Consider the following 20,964-nt stretch of genomic DNA (forward strand, 5'->3'; position numbering starts at 1 on the left):
CGTTGTTTGAGCCGGGAACATCAAAATAAGAATGCCAAATCCATAAATCATTTGACGCAACCGCTTCTAGTGAGATGGTCGGTCGTTTGATATCACCCCTAACATACGCCCCTCGCAACTCCCGTGGACAATTCCTCCATTCGATATGTGTACAATCGATGCTACCGAGCATCCCTGGAAAATGCCATCTAGCCTCGTGTGTGGCGTAAAGACGTGTAATGTCGTGTCTTGTTGGTTTCGTAGAAACTCTTTGGCATACAATTTTATAATCGCGTTACAAAAGAATTGTAGACATTCACGTGAAGTTCTCTCAGACATTTGTAAGTATTCATCGAATTGGTCGGGTGGGTTACCTGTCGCTAGTTGACAAATAGCGGATGTGCATTTTTGAAACGGCGTAAAACTTCGTTTGCCTCTCGCGTCGTAAGATTCTTGAAACCATTCTTCGTTTGCTTCGACGTCGGCTACAATCTTTAAGAATAAATATTTCGGCAAACGAAAGCGTTCCCTAAACGTTTCGTCAATGTACTTCGGCTCCTCCACAAAATAGTCGTTCATTAGCACGTTGTGGGCATGTATACGATCACGCACCACCACCTTTTTCTTTGGACGACTCGGGCCTTCAAGTTCTTTGTATAGCAACGGGAACCATTCGAGAATGTCATCGTCCGAAGATGAAGAGCTATCGGTGTCTAAGGGCATCGAGTGTTTCGGAAATTCCATATTTTTTTGTTGTGAATGAAGGGGAAGTTTGAGAGTGTTTTTGAGTTGGATTTGGTTTATGTTTTTGTTTTGGTTTTATATTGTTTTTTTTATTTAACCCCCCCCCCCCCACTCCTCCAACGGCTACATTTCTTGGAAACCACCCCCCTTCACGCGTGACAACCATCACGCAAACAATCCTTTTTAGCGTGACAAGGGGGCGGCGGCGGTGTTGAAAGTGCCATCACGAGTGATGGGGAGGCCACCACGCACCGCCCTTACTGTGATACCAAATAATGCTATGTCCCCATTTAAATGATCATATAGACATATATTCTTTTGTTCTATATACGTTGACCACTTGACCTCTTTGAAAATTTGAAATTATATAAATTCTTTTAATTTTTTAATCTATAAAATGTTCAATATATATCGATCTTTTGTAATTAGAAAGTAAATTTACCATTGTTATTCATCGTTTCTTTATTTATGTTGAAATTGAAGTTGGAATTGTATTTAGCCTAGGCTTTAGAATTTCAAAAACATAAATTACATTTAGAAAAAAAACTTTTATATGTTTATTAATAGGGACAAAAATGAGAAGATGAAAAAAATTTGTATTCACAACATAACTTTCAACATTGTGTTATATTACTCAACATTGTGTTATATTTTGCAATCTATTGTGTCTTTTTTTTAATTATCATTGTGTTTTTTATTTATTATAATCATTGTTTTTTTTTCGGTGTTGTGTTTTTTAGTTGTTTTTTCTTTTGTACGAGAATGACCGGATAAGCATTTTTTTTTTTATTATTTTTTGTTTTTTAATTCTAATTTGAGTTATGATTTTTTTAATTATTTTTTTAAGATTTACTATACCACAATTTTTGTCTCTCTTTACATTTTAACTTTTATGTTTAATTTCGATCAATAAACTGTATGAACAAAAATTATGTTTAACTTTTTCAATCATTCCAAATCATAATATCTTCATCATCACATCTATAAACAAGATCTAACAACTATAAAAACAACAAATAAAAGTTAAAACAAGAACTACAATTACATATCTTCTTACATGTGTTGGAGTTAGGCCTGTAAACGAAACAAATAAACACAAACATGGCATTGTTCATGTTCGTTTGTTAAGAAAATAATGCGTTCACGAACGGTTCACAAACACTTACCGAACGAGATTTTATGTTCGTATTCGTTCATTAAGGAAGTTAGTGTGTTCACGAACACAAATAAAATTAGTAGAGCCTAGATATTTAAATCAATTTATTTATCACTGTGAATAATGAAAGTCTGTAAACGAATCACATGAACATGAACAAGGGCATGTATGTGTTCGTTCATTAAACACAAACACTTAATCGAACCAATATTTATGTTCATGTTTGTTTATTTAAAAATTGACATTTGTGTTCGTTTATGTTCGTTTTTATAAATCTAAACGAACATAATTGAACAAATATAAACGAACAAATATGAACAAATGTAAAAGAACACAAACAAACATAGACGGACTTAAATGAAAACATTTAAATTAACACAAATAACAAATATAAAACATTTAAGCAGATGATCTATCTAGATAATATTTAATTATTTTATATTAATAACATAAACGAACATAAATAAACAGACATAAACGAACGTTCATGAGCATAAATGAACGAACGGAACATGTGTTCATGTTCGTTCGTTTAATTAAACGTACACAAATTTTTTGTTCATGCTCGTTCGTTTATTAAATAAGCGAACATAAATGAACTCATCGCCAAACGGTTCACGAACAATTCTTCGAATGTTCGGTTCGTTTACAGGCCTAATTGGAGTTGAAGCAATGTGATTATGGAGAATTCTTGTATTGGAGTTGAAGTAATGTGATTATGGAGAATTCTTGATCTATTTTCTTGAAATGATATGCATAATTCCTTTTTTAAGCGTTAATTTTATTTTGAAATTAAAGCTAACTTTGACATGCTTAGGTAACTGTGTGCCTTGCTTATTTTTACCGTCGTTTAGGTTAAAGCCTAGAAAATCTTTATTAATTCATCTGTATACCAGCAAACAAATACATTCTCACCAGCACCATCCTACAGTCCATCGCAAAGTGCGAGCTTAAATACTAGTTCATAAACCAATACAAAAAAAAATAAGATAACTTCCGCGGGACATGACATCAAATCAATAACCAACAACTATGTATTTAATCCGTCCAAAATGCACGGTTATGTAGTTATAGCTTCCTTAAAATCTTTATTTCTTTTGAACATACATAAATTACAAACACATGTAATCAAACTAAGAAATATATATTGAAAACTTCAAGTTGGGTTTGCACGAGTTTAACTACGTACACTTGGTTCCCAAGAACTTAAAATAGTTACACAACCTATTTTTAATATTGTTGAACCATAAGCCAGATGTTCTTGCCATATGATGAATCATTTCATTCTTTAAATAAAGCATAAACCAAACATTGTTGAATTTAAAACTTTAGGGCTGATGTTCCTCATAGGCCTTTTAGAAAGTCGATGATTGTTCATAATAAACCGATCATGATACCGGACACTAATCATCACATTCCCCTTTTTTGGCACTGCTTGGAAAGTTGTATGTGGCTTTGTGCATTTGTGTAGTTCATGTTTTGGGGAAACATAGATTGCTTTCGCTATGTTTGACTGTAGTTCAGATTCCGTGTCATATAAGTTGGATGAGTTAAATAACATCTGAAATACCTTGAAGCATGACAAATGAAGGTGCTTCCATTCATTAGGAAAATCACCATCATCATCTGTAAATACATGTTTGAGCAACCCGTTCCTTTTCATATCTAGCAACCTTTTCACTGTCGAGATTGAATGATCCATGCTTGCATCTGGATTTTGGTTGAAGTGAAGCAACACAAGGTTCGTTGTTCCCTCCTCCTGTTCCTTCTGCTTGAAAGTAATATAATTACTTAATAAGTATTGTATAAACTATAAAGATTGTTTATGTAAAAACTGCCTAATAAACATAGGTATACATGGGAGAAAAAAGTGGGGTGTATTATGTGGTTTTCACAGTTATTAACAAATTATTGGTCGTTAATTCATTCAACCCATTAAGGTTATATAAAATGTTCTGATGGATGACCTGGTAGCTTTGAATATCATTTAGAAGTCGAGTAGTAGCCATTAGTGATTGTGTGATGTTCTCGTATTTTTGGGGCTTGACTTTGTTTTCGGGTATGCTTGGATCCAGGAAACACGAAGACGTGAGGACCAAGATATGTGTAGCAATAGAGATCATGCTGGTTTGCAGGTACTCATCCACTGAAGGTATGTAGCCACTCCTTCCCCATGCAGTTTCCGTTAGCCACGAGTTAAATGTCTCTTTCCACTATCAATTTATAAGGTTAATCAGACGTTTTAAGAGTAAATTACTCGTAAAAAACATATACGACAATCCAAAAAAGGTTTTTTCTTTAACATTTCATAATAATAAACTAACCAAGCTTCTAAAATCTTCGGTTAAGTCAATCTTTCCATGAAGCACCAACGTGTTTGTGATATCTCTCACAAGATCATCCAACACATCGAATATCACCTTGCTCGGTCCACTTAAACCGTCTCCGTCCCATCTATTATTAATAAATAGAATCATTAGACACTTAACTTTTGGTAAAAAGCAAATCTAATATTTATCATAGCAAAGCCTTAAGGTTGGCTTAGTGCGTGTGAACTGTGAAGGATACCTATTAATAGCGTCAATCATGAAGTGTAACTCTTCAAGAGAGCCTCTCATATCAAAAAAATCATCTGCGACTGTAATCAAGATCGCACTTTTTGCCACGAGCATTCGTATAAGAGAATCATGCGGTAAACAAGTACTAGCTGAAACAGCGAAGTAGCAATACAATGTTTTTTCTCGACCGAATCCCATTTCACTAAGCCCCCATTTCTTGGACCACCTACACATTATATGAAATCATATTAACGCATACATGAGGGGAATGCTTAATGCATGATAAATTAGTTCAAAAATGTACCTTTTCAGTTCCTCTAGTTCGTTTTGATAAATTAGTTGCTTGAACTTGTAATTTTGTAACGCAAGTTGCATTAACTCCATATTATGAACACATGATAATCTATAAAAAGAGGCCTTCCCAATCCACAGTGGTCCTTCTTTGTTTTGTTCAATCCACATCCTATGGTCAAGATGGTCAAGCCTTGCGGTCCACGGTGTGTTTAGCTCTTCAAAGATCTACAAGATCATTAATGATAAAAATAATAGTGAGGTCATGACAGAGAACCTGTAGAGCAATAATAAACTTTTACATGGACCTTGACTATGCAATGGTTTTATCATTTTTTCAAAATGTTTCATCATGTTTTGTAAAATTATAAAAAAGGGTTATACAAAACATTTCTAAAGTTTCTAATAATTTAAGTTGTTTTACAATAACCTTAACTTTAATTTTTGTTTAATAGCTACTCACACAATACCTAATATAATCTACTACTAACACATTCATTGACAACCATGTATTCAAACCCATAGAAATGTTCTCTAGATTTTGTGGTTTCTAAATGAAACACGCACAGACACACATTTATACATACATACATACATACGTACATACATACATACATATAGAGGGAGAGAGAGTGATGGACAGTATGCATACCATTTGCAATAAATTGGGGAATATGACAACATTATCATCATCTACATTTTTCATGGCTGAGATTTTCTGAAGCATTTTTCTTGAAAATGATCTTGCGTCGTGTACATCATTTTCTTCGTAGAAGAAAAGATCTGTAGCTTTATATACATTATACAACGCACTTGAAAATTGCGCATAGTTGTGCTCCAGGTGACGCAAGATTTCATTATCATGTAGAAACCAACAAAAGGTACCTTCAATAAATAAGGTAAATGTATTAAATGTCAAAATATTTCATCGTAGACTGCTCTATAGACTATAGTAACGTAAATATACTTACTTGGGCATATATTATACCCATGAGTCCGGAAAAGTCGAAAAGCTAACGAGTCCTTGAATAACTTTTCAGCTATAGAGCGGTTATCTTCCGGTGAATATTCCTTGACCAAATAGCTCCTGAAACATTATATTTTGATGTCATAACGTCTCATATTAAATAATTGTTCTACATATAGTTTCTTTGATATAATTGATATTCACCTGTATACTTTTCTCAGGATGTGATCAATCTCATCCGCAAAATACTCGGATAAGCCTAGCCTCTGCACTTGATCAACCATGCTGAGTTCAACAAGTTCTTGATCCATCGGGTACTTTTGTGGAACTGGTAATTAAGAGGTCATGACAATATTTGAGTCACTCAACTATCAAGTCATGTGAAAATTAAGGATATGAATATCTAGTTAATTACCTCCATTTGGACACTTTTCAACAAGTGACATCAGATATTTAAGGCACTTTGGGTTTGTAGTAGATATGTAAGCTTGTGCTGTAGCTGAGGGTGATTGGAAAAGTGAGCCATCTTCACTTAAATGCTTTGTTATGGTTTCTTGATCAATATCATATTTTGCTGACTGAAATGTCTCTAAGTAAGCCAGCAGTGGAAAGTTTTGCCATTTATCAACAATCTCTTCCCTGCAATATAATTCAATTTATTCACAATTTTGTCACACTTGAAGTTAGAAAAAAAAAAAAAACTGTCATCATTATTAAGACAAATAGACCTGATTGGAATAGTGATGGTATGCTTACTTGCAAAGAATTTGTTGTCTTTGGTTGGATATTTCAGCAATCAGGGACTTTGTGTAGTCACAGATGTTAAGCTCTATGCCTGATGATTCTGCAAGCTCAATAGTTGCTGGGAACACAATAGAGAACCATCGAGGAAGACAATGACGTTGATCGTGAAGCATATCCACCATATTTGCATTAACAAACTTTAAGCCTACATATATATGCTTTAAAATTATTTTTGTGGAACAAAATTTAGAAACATATTTGGGTCGTTAAGAGGGATGCGCAAGAATGTTTTTGATTCGGCTAAATATTTCTATTCTTTTTTGAAGTTATTGTACTTGTGTGGGAAACGAACTCCATTGAGTGTGGTAAAATATCATAAGTGAGAGGTTAAATTTTGTGAACTCCATACCAAGTGAACTTCAATACAAACTGTCAGAATTTGCATGAGTTCACTTGCACCGGGTAGCGAACTACCTAGAACTAAAAAACTTTCATAAAACGGCTAAAAGTAATTAGTTATATATTTAACCAAGCTAGTTGATTTTTTGAACATAAATTTGTAGCATACATAATCCGTTCATTTTAATATGTTAGGATCAATGCACCAATACCTTTTTCTATGTTCTTTGCACCGACTCCCCACTTTCGGAGCACAACCATTGAAGCAATAGTAGCAGGAAGAACATCAATGGTGGGAAGATCCCCATTAGCGGATTCTCCCCAGTAACCTTGTTCCGTTTGGTTATCGACTAACCATTCTAGGCAGCCACGAAACAAGGGGTTACTATGTTCCACAGGGTGAGGTATCATTGCTAACCATGCAGTGTCATAAGCAGATGGTGAAACAAATAATTGATGATTCTCAGATTTTACTTTTGAAAACAGATCTTTCTTTAGTTTAGTGACCAAAGCATGGATAGAGGCTAGAGAAGGTTCCATGGAAAGCCACAAATAGAAGGAATATATTTAAGTGGAAATGTTTTAAGGTGTCTTTTGTGGTGAACAAAAACTGTTATATATGGACGTTATATATAGGCCAGTTTGGATATCAATAGTCAATATTTAATTTTTATACGGTTCTACATGTGCATACTTCACGTGTTCACAGGACAATTTTATTCATGTGGCCCCTACTCATGCCCAACATTCTACATTACAAATATGACCTTTCATGCGTGTGGCCCCTTCTAACTCGTGTACCACATTTTTCAATCTATATATATATGACCCAAGGTATTTAAAGCGACGGACCAAGTAACATTTTCTCTACGGTGGGTGTTTGAAAAATATATATGCCCAAGTTGTGGGACTAATTAAGTTTGTTCACATGTAAAATCTAAGGCTGGTCATGAAGATCCAAGTGTCCTATACAAGCAAAGAAAAATTACCTTAGGTCTGGATGAAGTATATAAATTAATAAATTTTAAAAGACGATTAACATTATAGTAATACACCTAGCAGAATTATAGTATTAGAATACCGTAATAACTAACCTGTAATTCGTGAAGTTTGACACGTTCTTCGCCTCTTTTAGTTCTACTTCCACAAGCAATTGTTCTATAACATGTTCTTGCTCTTGTGTGTCTTATAATTCTACTTCTACGATCTGCTCTTTAACATGTGTCTCAACATTCTAAGCCATGAAAGTCGTGTCATTTGGGTTCGATACTTTGTACAAGCCTAAGCTGTATAACGTCACGATAGGGTGGACATGCCTATTGTGTTTGGTTAGTTTAAGTACAGTAATCTTTTGTTGGAAAATTTTGAACAAAATAATGACTTTTAGTATTTATTATTACTAATAAATTAATTATTAACATGATCGAATAGTAAAGATGAATCTGATATCGATACTTTAATATGTGTGTTAGGTGAAATGGACAAATGAGTTTGTCTCATATTGGTAGAATGATAAACTTGTGAGTGTCCAGTGCAAAAAAATTTCATTTTAAAACGGTTAAATGAGGTTTACACAATGGTTTCAAATCTGTTTTAAATGCCACAACGCTTTTATACCAAAAAACAACGCCTCTTTGTAGTAAAAAAAAATTGAAAAAACTATTGTAAATGATAATGCTTATTTGATTATATCAAAAAAACTATTCTACACATTTGGCTTCTTTTTAAATTAAATTAGGTTTGTAGTAACCAACACATTGTAGTAACCAAAAGCTCAAAATTCAAATTTGTGGGGGAGGCTGTAAAACTTATATTTATATCTTTGTTTAAATAAACTGAACATGTTGCCAAAAGCTAAACTCCATGTGTTTATATATTTTGTTTAATAAAATTCCAAATTAGGATATGTGTAATGGAGGGGCTATAAAATGGGTGCTGCTAAACGTACCCCACCCCCATCCATTTTTACTAAACATACCCCCTCCTTTAGGTTATACATAATACGATTTAAACATTTTTGTTGTTTTTTTGTCATCTTGTTATCTTTTATTATCATTATTATTTTAATAAAAGCATTTTTATTCTATTTTTATTTAACAACTTTTTTTTTCTATTTATCTTTTTATGTATATTTAAAAGCCTTTAATAAAAACATATTTTTTCGTAATCAGAAAAATGTTTTTTTTCTTATATAATAAACATTGTTTTTCTTGTTTTAAAAAATGTTTTTTTTCAATACTTGTTTTAATCTTTTTGAAGAGCGTTCTTTTTAAATTAAGAGAGTTTACATTCTTTTATAAAAAATCATATTAGTTTTTATAAATAAAAAGGTTAAATAACATACAACTTGATAAACAAATTTGGCTCTTTTTTCAAGTAACATTAACTCATGTATCTAAACCTAACAAAAAACAATCTAAGTAGTGCTATTCAGGGGACTCTATCCAGATCTATGGATCTCCCCAGCATCCAAGCGAGACTCCATCCAATTTGTTGACTATTACTTATCAGATCTTGCTCTACAATCTGGTTTGCTTTTGTAGTCCAAATAATCCCGTACCATGACGTATCTGGAATAGTAGTCATTAGTGAAACAAAAAGACTTGTACAGACCACGGAAGTTACTCCATCTCCCACGGTCCAAAGACGGGGCTCTTTTTTCAAGTAACATTAACTCATGTATCTAAACCTAACAAAAAACAATCAAACTGTTTTGAATACATTTTATATAAAAAAAAATTAGCTAGAGAAAACATACAAAACTTTTTAATACATGTAAAAAAAATAAACAAAATTTTAATAAGATATTAATGAAATAAAATAATAAAATCAATAACAAAAATATATAAATAATTGTAAAACAAAAATAAAAACTTAATCATTTTTTATTTGATATTTTGAGAGAATTATAAAATAAAATAAGAGGGACTATAATGTCAATTACAAATGTTAAGGGGAAATAAAAGTTCGGGGGGGGGGGGGGGGGGGGGGGGGGTGTATGGTTAGTAAGGGAGGGGGGTACGTTTAGCCTGACCCTATAAAACTGAGCAACTTGTGACATGTGACTTTCAGTCAATAAATGATGGATATTTGTTTTAGGGGTGTAATGGTGTTGTAGCTCTATGTATGTATGTATGTATGTATGTATGTATGTATGTATATATATCACACAAACTATTATAAAAACAATAATAAAACAACAAACATTGCAGGCGACAAAAACTAGTCGCCCCCACCCTTGTCTCCCTCTTGTCTCTCAATTGTGGGGGAGGGGGGTTGTTCTCGCCCCTTGTCGTCGAAAATTGTAGTCCATTTCGCATAGCCTAAGAAACTAATAATATATTTCAGTTCGATTTGTGGTGGGAGGAATCAATATTATTAAAAGAAATAAAACTTCATCTTTTGAGAGCATCTCATCCCACCATTATCTCCAAACCAAAATTTACAATAAAACGCACTATATTTCTTCTCTCTATTTCAAATAAATAATATTTTTTTAATGTCTTTATCATTATTTTTTTCTTTTTCTCTCGCTCACAACCACTTTTAAAAAATATTTAAAAATTATAGTGAGTGAACAATAACTTTTCAAATATACAGAAAAAATCACTACATTTTCTAAATTATAAAAATTATTCACTCAAAACATCCTAAATCACTTTTCAAAATTATATTAACATCCCTTACATATCAGGGGGTTTGATGAGAATGTTGTGAGCATTTGTATCTAGTTTCAAAGAAAAACAAATAATAATAATAATAATAATAATAATAATAATAATAATAAATCATTTATAAACTTACACAAGCCCAATGAACCAACCCAGTTTAGGCAGCCCAACAAATGAATTGATCGCCGTTAAAACGTGATGTACATACATGGTATCAGTGGTAAAAATCGCAAGTCGTTAGTCAGGGGTGGGTGAGGACTAGCGATTAATCGAGATTAATTAATTATCAACTAACAATTTTAAGTTTTATGTATACACACATTTTTTTATTTAATTTTCAGTTTTATACATACACGCACATTTTGACCGGAAATTGGCTAGAATCTCGTTGAAAGCCGCTGATTTTTGCTAAAATCTCGTCGAAAACCGCTGATTTTGGTCGGAATTTTGCTAGAAACCACTGTATTTTGGCCCGATTTGACCATTGACCGATTTATTGGCCGATTAGCCCAAAATTTATTAGTGAAATAGAGGCTAGCGATTAATCGACATTAATCGCCGTTTAGTCAGAATTTTTGCAACACTGCATGAGACGATGATGATGGATTTTTAAAGTATTTCCCCTTTTACGCCCGGAGATATTATTAAACTACAAACCAGCCCCTAAACTTTAAACTTCAAATATTTACATTTAAACTTAAACACCATTTCGTTACTAAATAATCATCGATCAAAGCATATAACTTTAAATACTTTAATCATAAAAGATATATCTGATTACACCAAAAGTTCAAAACAGGTCGGGTTTCGGTTTCAAAAATTGATAGAATCTCACCTTTTCTTTTAACATGTTCAATGTTTACTTTGATGCTTTGGATCTCATTTACTCGGTCGGTATGGTAGACGTTTACAGATTAATGTGTTATTTTTTAAAATCATTTTATTCCTATGTAGTTTACCATAAAGGCTATTATGATCAGGTTAATCTAAGGGGACATTGGTGATCAGATTCGTATCTTAGCAAGTCAATACCTGGATGGCATGGTCTTGGACTATGCAACCGTGAATTTGCAGCAATTCTGATCTCACTATTACACATTTGAGCCTATGCGATTGACCTTCTGGTATGATCAGTTTACATGTTATGCACACACGTGGCTAGAGATGGTTTACTATTGCTCCATTACATAATTACAATGTCTTTATTACATGCAAAAACACTTGAGGTTATATTGGCTATACATGCTTTACGATACAAACGAGGTTGTTGTTAACTTGATGCTGCCAGAGCTTTACAATCGTCTATGGTGGTGATGGACAACCGATTTATAAGGAGACAAAGACAAACATAAGAGGTGGGCCATTTGGACTGGATTTTTCGGCAACCATCTATGGCGGCGGCGAACGATGATATATTGTTAGTCGTTGGCTCCTCATATTATGATAATTTTCCAAATTGGTGATGTGAGGGCTTTTCCCGTTATACGACTTGTGTACGTATGGGTTCATGATTTGCAATTTTATGGTCGTTTATGGTACTGGCAATGATGATTGAGGTCTTTTGTTGTTGTGCTGTTTTGTTGCCGGCTTGCTGTAACAGTGTAGCATAACCACACGATAATATTGTTCGCTTTGACCGGGACATACCACCATCACCTCACCTAGTAGTACCGTGAAACCTTTATTTGTTATGAACATACGGTTTTGTCTGTAGATCTAGTTTTAAGGCAGCAACAAATTTTGATGAACATTAGTAAATTACAAACATATGCAATCAGACTAAGAAATATATATTCTAAACTTCAAAGTTGGGTTTCACAGGTGTACCCAAGAATCTCAAGAGTTACACAACATACATGCTTTACGATACAAACGAGGTTGTTGTTAACTTGATGCTGCCAGCGGCTTTACAATCGTCTATGGTGGTGATGGACAACCGATTTATAAGGAGACAAAGACAAACATAAGAGGTGGGCCATATGGACTGGATTTTTCGGCAACCATCTATGGCGGCGGCGAACGATGATATATTGTTAGTCGTTGGCTCCTCATATTATGATAATTTTCCAAATTGGTGATGTGAGGGCTTTTCCCGTTATACGACTTGTGTACGTATGGGTTCATGATTTGCAATTTTATGGTCGTTTATGGTACTGGCAATGATGATTGAGGTCTTTTGTTGTTGTGCTGTTTTGTTGCCGGCTTGCTGTAACAGTGTAGCATAACCACACGATAATATTGTTCGCTTTGACCGGGACATACCACCATCACCTCACCTAGTAGTACCGTGAAACCTTTATTTGTTATGAACATACGGTTTTGTCTGTTGATCTAGTTTTAAGGCAGCAACAAATTTTGATGAACATTAGTAAATTACAAACATATGCAATCAGACTAAGAAATATATATTCTAAACTTCAAAGTTGGGTTTCACAGGTGTACCCAAGAATCTCAAGAGTTACACAACATACATTCGAAGAAGCCTAACATTCTTGTGATTTAATGATCATTTCATTCTTCAAGTGAAACATATGCCAAACATTGTTGAATTTAACACTTTAGAGCTGAAGTTTCTCACAGGCTTTTTAGAGAGTTGAGTAGGGATTTGAGCGTATCTGGCAGTGATCATCACGTTTCCCTTTTTGTGCACTACCCGGAAAGTTTTATGCGGCTTTATACGTTTGGGAAATTCATGTCTCGGGGGAACATAAATTGCTTTCTCTATATCTGAATGTAGGTCTGAGTCTATCAAATGGATTGGCTGAGTTAAATAACATTTGAAACACCTTGAAGCAAGACAAATGAAGATGCTTCCATTGATTAGGAAAATCGCCATCGTCATTTGTAAAAACATGTTTGAGCAATTCATTCCTTTTCTCATCTAACAAGTTATTCACTTCAGATATTGAATCATCCATGCTTGCATCTGGATTTTGGTTGAAATGAAGTAACACAAGGTTGGTTGTTCCCTCTTCTTTTTCCTTCTGCTTGAAAATGATATTACTTATTAAGTATTGTGGAAAGAAAGTTTATGTTATTTATAAATTTATAAGATGTTCGAATGAATGACCTGGTAGCTTTGAATGTCATTTAGAAGTCGAGTAGTAGCCATCAGTGATTGTGTGATATTCTCGTATTTTTGGGGCTTCACTTTGTTTTCCGGTATGCTTGGATTCAGGAAACATGAAGAAGTGAGGACCAAGATATGTGTAGCAATAGAGATCATACTGGTTTGCAAGTATTCATCCACTGAAGGTATGTAGCCACTCCTTCCCCATGTAGTTTCCGTTAGCCATGAGTTAAACGTCTCTCTCCACTATCAATTTATAATGTTAACAAGGTGTGTTAAGAGTATATCAAAAAACATATACAACAATTCAAAAACGGTTATGTTTCTTTTAACATTTCAAATTAATAAACTAACCAAGCTTCTAAAATCTTCGGTTAAGTTGATCTTTCCACGAAGGACCAGTGTTTGTGTGATATCTCTCACAAGATCATCCAACACATCAAAGATCACCTTGCTTGGTCCACTTAAACCTTCTCCATCCCATCCATTATTTATAAATGGAATTAATTGTAAAACTTTTGGTACTGTGAAAGCGAATAATAATTCTTTAGGTTGGCAAAGAGCAAGAAAAGGGTACCTATTAATAGCATGAATCAAGATGTGTAACTCTTCTAGCGAGCCTCTCATATCAAAAAAATCATCAGCAACAGTAATCAATATCGCACATTTTGCTACCAGCATTCGTATAAGAGAATCATGAGGCAAAGACGTACTGGCTGAAACCGCAAAGTAGCAATACAAAGTTTTCTCTCGACCAAATCCCATTTCAGTAAGTCCCCACTTCTTGGACCACCTACAGGATATAAATGAACTATATTAACAATACATTAAAGCCTCTTTAGTTCATATGAAAGTAATTCATTATGTTTACCTCTTTAGTTCTTCTAGTTCATTTTGGTAAATTAGTTGCTTGAACTTGTAGTTTTTTAGAGCAAGTTGCATTAGCTCCATATTATGAAGACATGATAATCGGTAGTAAGTGGCTTTCCCAATCCACAGAGGAACTTCTCTGTTTTGTTCAATCCACATCCTATGATCAAGATGGTCAAGTCTTGCAAACCATGGTGTGCTTAGCTCTTTATAAATCTAGAAAAGTCATAAATTGTAAACTTAATCATGATGTGTGTATTTGAAATGGGATTATGTACGACGATAATCATTAATCGTATTGATAAGTGGAATTAAAAAAACAATCTAATATACACACTTTGTTCATAATGTATGGAACAGAATCACATGTCGTTGGAAGAGTAAAACAGGTGGCTATAAATCCGGTCTTGTGTATATCATACAAAACAATTTTCTATAGATGTGTGCACTTGTAGTATATTAATTATATCCCCGGTCACACACATATTCATAGCGATTTAATGTGTGTGTATATATTCATGGCGTATTTATTGGTTACAATAATCATGTCCCTTTTCTTGTTTGATGGTTTTGATTTTTCAGATCGGTTGTCTACATTATTCAGGTTTCTAAATGAGGACACGCTTACACCCATGCATTCCGCGCCACACATAGATATAGATAGAGAAAGAGATGGCCAGTGTTTACCATTTGCAATAAATCAGGGAATATGACAATATTATCATAATGTATGTTTTTTGTGGCAGAGATTTTCCAAAGCATTTTTCTTGAAAATGATCTGGCCTCGTGTACTAAAGTTTCTCCACTGAACATAAGATCGGTAGCTTTGTAGATGTTATATAATAAGCTTGTAAACTGTCCGTAGTTGTGCTCCAGGTGATGCAACATTTCGTTATCATGTAAGAACCAACAAAAGGTGCCTAAAAGATATTAAGTCATAAATCAGATAAAGTTATTATTCGTATGACAGTAATTAACTAGCAACTGTGTTTGTGACTTAGTGTCCTATCCTACTTACTTGGGCATATATTATACCCATGCATCCGGAAAAGTCGAAAAGCTAAAGAGTCCTTGTATAACTTTTCATTAATAAAGCTCCAATTATCTTGCAGTAAATATTCTTGGAGTATATAGCTCCTGAAACATCATATTTGGTCATATTAGTGAAAACTTCTATTAATTGGTGAATATCAATCAATCAATCATACCCAGTAAAATCCCACCGACAGCAGAGCTATAGGTAGGGTCTGGGGAGGGTGGGATGTAGGCACACCGTACCTCTATCCAAAGGAATAAAGAGGTGGCTTCCAGAGAGACCCTCGGCTCTAATTGGTGAATATATCTTCATTAATTAAACAATTGATATTCACCTGTATACTTTTCTCAGGATGTGATCAATCTCATCCGAAAAATACTCGGATAAGCCTAGCCTCTGCACTTGATCAACCATGCTGAGTTCAACAAGTTCTTGATCCATCGGGTACTTTTGTGGAACTGGTAATTAAGAGGTCATGACAATATTTGAGTCACTGTATCAAGTCATGTGAAAATTTAAGTGATACTTTGTAAGGATATAATGATCTTGTTAATTATTACCTCCATTTGGGCACTTTTCAACAAGTGACATCAGATATTTAAGGCACTTTGGGTTTCTAGTAGATATGTAAGCCTGTGCTGTAGCTGAGGGTGATTGGAAAAGTGAGCCATCTTCACTTAAATGCTTTGTTATGGTTTCTTGATCAACATCATATTTTGCTGACTGAAATGTCTCTAAGTAAGCCAACAGTGGAAAGTTTTGCCATTTATCAACAATCTCTTCCCTGCAGTAAAATTCAATTATTCAAGATTTTGTAACACTTGAAATTATAAAAAATAAAAAATAAAAAAAACCCTGTCATTATTATTAAGACAAATAGACCTGATTGGAATAGTGATGGTATGCTTACTTGCAAAGAATTTGTTGTCTTTGGTTGGATATTTCAGCAATCAGGGACTTTGTGTAGTCACAGATGTTAAGCTCTATGCCTGATGATTCTGCAAGCTCAATAGTTGCTGGGAAAACAATAGAGAACCATCGAGGAAGACGATGACGTTGATCATGAAGCATATCCAACATATTTGCATTAATAAACCTCAAGCCTACATATATAACACGCTTTAAAATTATATTCAACAAATTTTGGAAACATATTTAACTGGTTTTATTAAGTTCTTGTACTTCTAGACGTGTCCGTACGTTACCTCTCCATGAGAACTCAACAAGTCTACTTGGGTGGGAAGCTATGGAGTGTGGTGAAAAACTGTAAGTGAGAGGTTAAATTTCGTGAATTCTATATATGGAGTTCTTTTTGTCAAGCAAATGAACTTCAAAACAAACTTTCAAGAAGTTGCATGAGTTCGCTTGCGTTGGCCGGGTTGCGAACTAGCTAACCTCCTAGAACTAAAAAACTTTTAAAAAAATAACGGCTAAAAGTAATTAGCTGAATATTTTAAAGATTAAACTGCGGTTTTTGTCACTGTTGTTTTGACTAAATATGCGATTTTAGTCCAAAAGTTTCAAATTTGCGATTTTCGTCATTGTGGTTACATTCACTTGCAATTAAACCCGACCCCACTAACCCCATTAATCCATGTCGTTAAACCCATTAGCGTGCCCTTCACGTGAGGGACAGTTTTGTCTTTTTTCTTCTCAAATAATCCTCAATCATAATTCGCAAGCCCCTTCACGTGAGGGGTTAGGGGGTGCATTTTGAAAAAAAAAGGAAAAAACTGCCCATAACGTAAGGGCACGTTGATGGATTCAACGACCAGACTTAACGGAGTTAGTGGGGTCGGGTTTAATTGCAAGTGAATTGAAACCACAGGGGCGAAAATCGCAAATATGAAACTATTTGACTAAAATCGCATATTTAGACAAACCACATAGACGAGAACCGTACTCTATTTTAAATTTAAACTTGTAGTATGCACTATGCATGATCCTTCATATTAATATATTAATGTCGATACACAATACCTTTTTCTATGTTCTTTGCACCGACTACCCACTTTCGGAGCACAGCCATGGAAGCAATAGTAGCAGGAAGAGCATCAATGGCGGGAAGATCACCATTACCGGATTCTCCCCAGTAACCTTGTTCCGTTTGGTTATCGACTAAGTATTCTAGGCAGCCACGAAACAAGGGGTTACTATGTTCCACAGGGTGAGGTATCATTGCTAACCATGCAGTGTCATAAGCAGATGGTGAAACAAATAATTGATGATTCTCAGATTTTACTTTTGAAAACATCTCTTCCTTTAGTTTAGTGACCAAAGTATGGATTGAGGTCAGAGAAGTCTCCATTGAAAGCCACAAAATTAATGTAAGGAAGTGTTTTGTCGTGAACAAGAACTTGATGGCATGTGCAAAGCATGTTATATATATAGACGGTTCCTTTTAGGTACATATGAATAATCAATATAAAAGTTATGTACGGTACCATAGTGCATACTTCACGTGTTCACAGGAAACATTTATGTTTGGGGCCTCTTATCATTCAAGACATGACTTTTTATTTATGTACCCCCTTCTATCTCGTGTACCACATTTTGTAGTATTGAAGAACCACATCCATAACACAAGTGTAAACATATTTATTTTCGAAGGAAACCAATTTTAAATCAAACAATGAAGGAAATCATTAGAGCATCCCTAAGGGTGCGTTTGGTTTGGTTTGGTTTGTGAATTATATTGGTTTAGGGGGGGTTGTATTGGTTTATAAGGTTATTTGTGTAAATTACCAATACTATTTTGAAATCCTTTGGAATATGGAAAGAATCTCAATTCCTATACGATGAACTTGATTGGACATTATATCCAATTCCAATCCCCTCTCTTACCCAACCAAACACGGCAGGCAATGGAATTCGAATTCCAAATCCCCTGAAAATCCCTTGAAATCCTCCAACCAAACATGCCCTAAGACCTTCCGTTGTGAGCTGTATCGAGGCGTTTTAGGGGCGGCTTGGACGGCGAACACCGCCGAAGGGCGGTATAGGGGTTGGGTCATATGGTGAGGACGGATGGTTAGGGGGGAGGGGGGAATATGTGGGTCATAAGGAATTTTGGTGGAACCAGGTCAAATCCAACGGTCTCTCGATGGTTTAATTAAATAAAATTCCATCTCTCTTTTATATATCTCATTTTCTTTAATACGCTATCAAAACATCTCATCATCCTCTCTATACTTTTAATTTTTTCTCCAAAAAAGGGACTACAACTCATCTTCGACACCCGATCATACACGTGACTTTTATCACCCCAAACCCGACGCAATTCTAGCTTCGGATTCAAAGGATGAAGCGATATTTGCTACGGTTCGAGAGGATTCTCAACAATTAGTAAAGCATTGCGAAAGCTCACAACCACGTACAAGACGACCTCCTCTTGAAGGGGGTCGTCCGAGCGCTCATGACCGGTTGATAAGAGATTATTTTACCACAAACCCATATTTAATTCAAAAAAAAACTATGTTGTTGTTTTGAATGAGTTGCCAGCTATTTTTATGAATTGTTGGTTATTTAGAACGCGAGTATGAACATTTCCAACAAAATGAGGATGCAAGACGTGAACTATGATTTTCTCCTTTCCAAAAATGCATGGCGGTAATTCTTCAATTGGCATACGGGACTTTGAGAGCATGGAAGAGTATTTTCATATTTAGGATTACAACATGTCTAAAGCTTGATGTTGTACATTCTATTCGGGTTTCTCTGAACCTTCATCAATAATCTTCCATTCTTATCACGTAGCCTTAAAATCCCATTGGTTATTTCAATCTTACATCATTTTTCATCCAACTGACCCAAGCTAAGAATATTGGTCTTTAATTTAGACATATATAAAACATCACAAAACGTTTTCTTTTCACCGGTCTTACTTACCACAGTCACATTCATTATCAAGCTCAAGCTCGCCTACTATATGTGTGTGCGAGCGCACGTGCGTATGTATGCCAACCTATTAATGTTTATATATTTATATTTTTATTAGTTATAAGGATAGTGTTGTAAAAAAAATTTAAAAAAGATAAAAATAAAATATGTAACTCAAATGTTGATCAGTTCTTCATGTAAGTAATATAAAACATGATAAATATTAAACCTATGAACCTGTTACAGCATGAAGAGTAGTAATCACAGCAAGATATGGATGTAGAAGACATAGTTGTCAGTTTGATCGAGTTCCCCTTTAGGATGTATTGTTAAGGATGGTTAGGGTTCTTGAGAGAAACCCGGTTTAGGAGAGAGGAGGCACACAAAATTGTTATGTGTGTGTGATTCGGTTATGATGTTAATATTTATCTCTCTATACATACACCCAAGGGAAAACCCTTTATTAGTTAATAAAGGTAATACGGTCCATCAACAATTACCAAACTAATATATGATAAGGTATAATTAATATTTTGATATAATATAATATAAATGATAATAATTACCATATTAATAAATATATAATATATATTTATTGTTACATCAAGTCCATAAAGTCACATATAAGTTACCCAAGTAATAACATATGTGTATCTTATACAACGTATATATATGTAGCTTACGAGATACACATATTTAACATGCTATACATATTATCTTTTGTCCCAAAAAATAAGATATAAAAAGAATGAAAAGAGAACCATTGTTTGGAAGTCATTTTTACAAAGTTTTCTTATATATAAGATTTTTCAAACAAACATATAAAAAACAATAAATTAAACACAACTGGCATTTGACAACCTGTATTCCATAAAAGATCAATTTTATCAGTTTGTACAGCTAAACATTGTTTTATTGAAAGAGACATGATGGAACTAGTCTAAGTTGGGGATGTGTCAAAACATTTCTATACACATGTACATGTGATAAGTTATTCTTATGATGTCATGTATAAACTCAACACAACTAAAGAATTCTCTTTACATGGTCCATATTGCATAAAAAACATGCCACCACTTAATCCCCCACACCCACCCACCACACACACACACACACAACCACGTATGGCCTTAGTGGTCATAGCAATTAAAAAGTATGGCTAAATAGTACCAATATTTAGAAAACTCATGAATTAAAGATAAAACGTTAATTTACTTCTTTTACATGATTAAAACCAAATCGAGTCATCAAATACGTTTAACGGCTATATCCTCCATCTTCTATTACACATTTCTACTGATTATCTATATAACAATTTTATAAAATACGTCAACGACAATTGTTGGTGAACACGCTGACACTAAACCATTTGTATAACCATTTAGCTTCACACGTAACAACTTAGTGGCCCTATAGACCAGCGTAACAAATATATCACATAGTTAAGCGCTAACGGCCCTATAGACCGACTCAGTAAGCAGGGACATGATGGTAAGTATGGTGTGGTATGCCTACCTTCCAACCACATATGTGTGGACAATGGCGGACCCAAAAAATATTTTAAGGGCGGGGGTTGGGTGATTTTTAGAGTCGTTTGCCT

General features: G+C 34.4%; 1 protein-coding gene and 1 pseudogene across 1 annotated transcript; both read right to left on the reverse strand.

The window, feature by feature from the left end:
* Positions 1–2,871: 2,871 nt before the first annotated feature.
* On the reverse strand, positions 2,872–8,004 carry LOC143614071 (S-linalool synthase-like). The gene is made up of 11 exons (XM_077087610.1): positions 7,051–8,004; positions 6,452–6,644; positions 6,111–6,334; positions 5,900–6,023; positions 5,700–5,815; positions 5,381–5,613; positions 4,742–4,956; positions 4,448–4,663; positions 4,204–4,333; positions 3,847–4,092; positions 2,872–3,647 (listed from the first exon to the last, which is right to left on the reverse strand). The coding sequence occupies exons 1-11, from the start codon at positions 7,376–7,378 to the stop codon at positions 3,168–3,170; spliced, it is 2,505 nt and encodes an 834-aa protein (XP_076943725.1). The 5' UTR covers positions 7,379–8,004; the 3' UTR covers positions 2,872–3,167.
* A 5,023-nt stretch (positions 8,005–13,027) lies between these two features.
* On the reverse strand, positions 13,028–17,793 carry LOC143614076 (S-linalool synthase-like; annotated as a pseudogene).
* Between the last annotated feature and the right edge of the window lie 3,171 nt (positions 17,794–20,964).

This window comes from Bidens hawaiensis, unplaced genomic scaffold (genome assembly GCF_021521415.1).
Source record: "Bidens hawaiensis isolate Kalapana, Puna unplaced genomic scaffold, B.hawaiensis_p1.1 tig00038981_1, whole genome shotgun sequence".
Lineage (NCBI taxonomy): Eukaryota > Viridiplantae > Streptophyta > Magnoliopsida > Asterales > Asteraceae > Bidens > Bidens hawaiensis.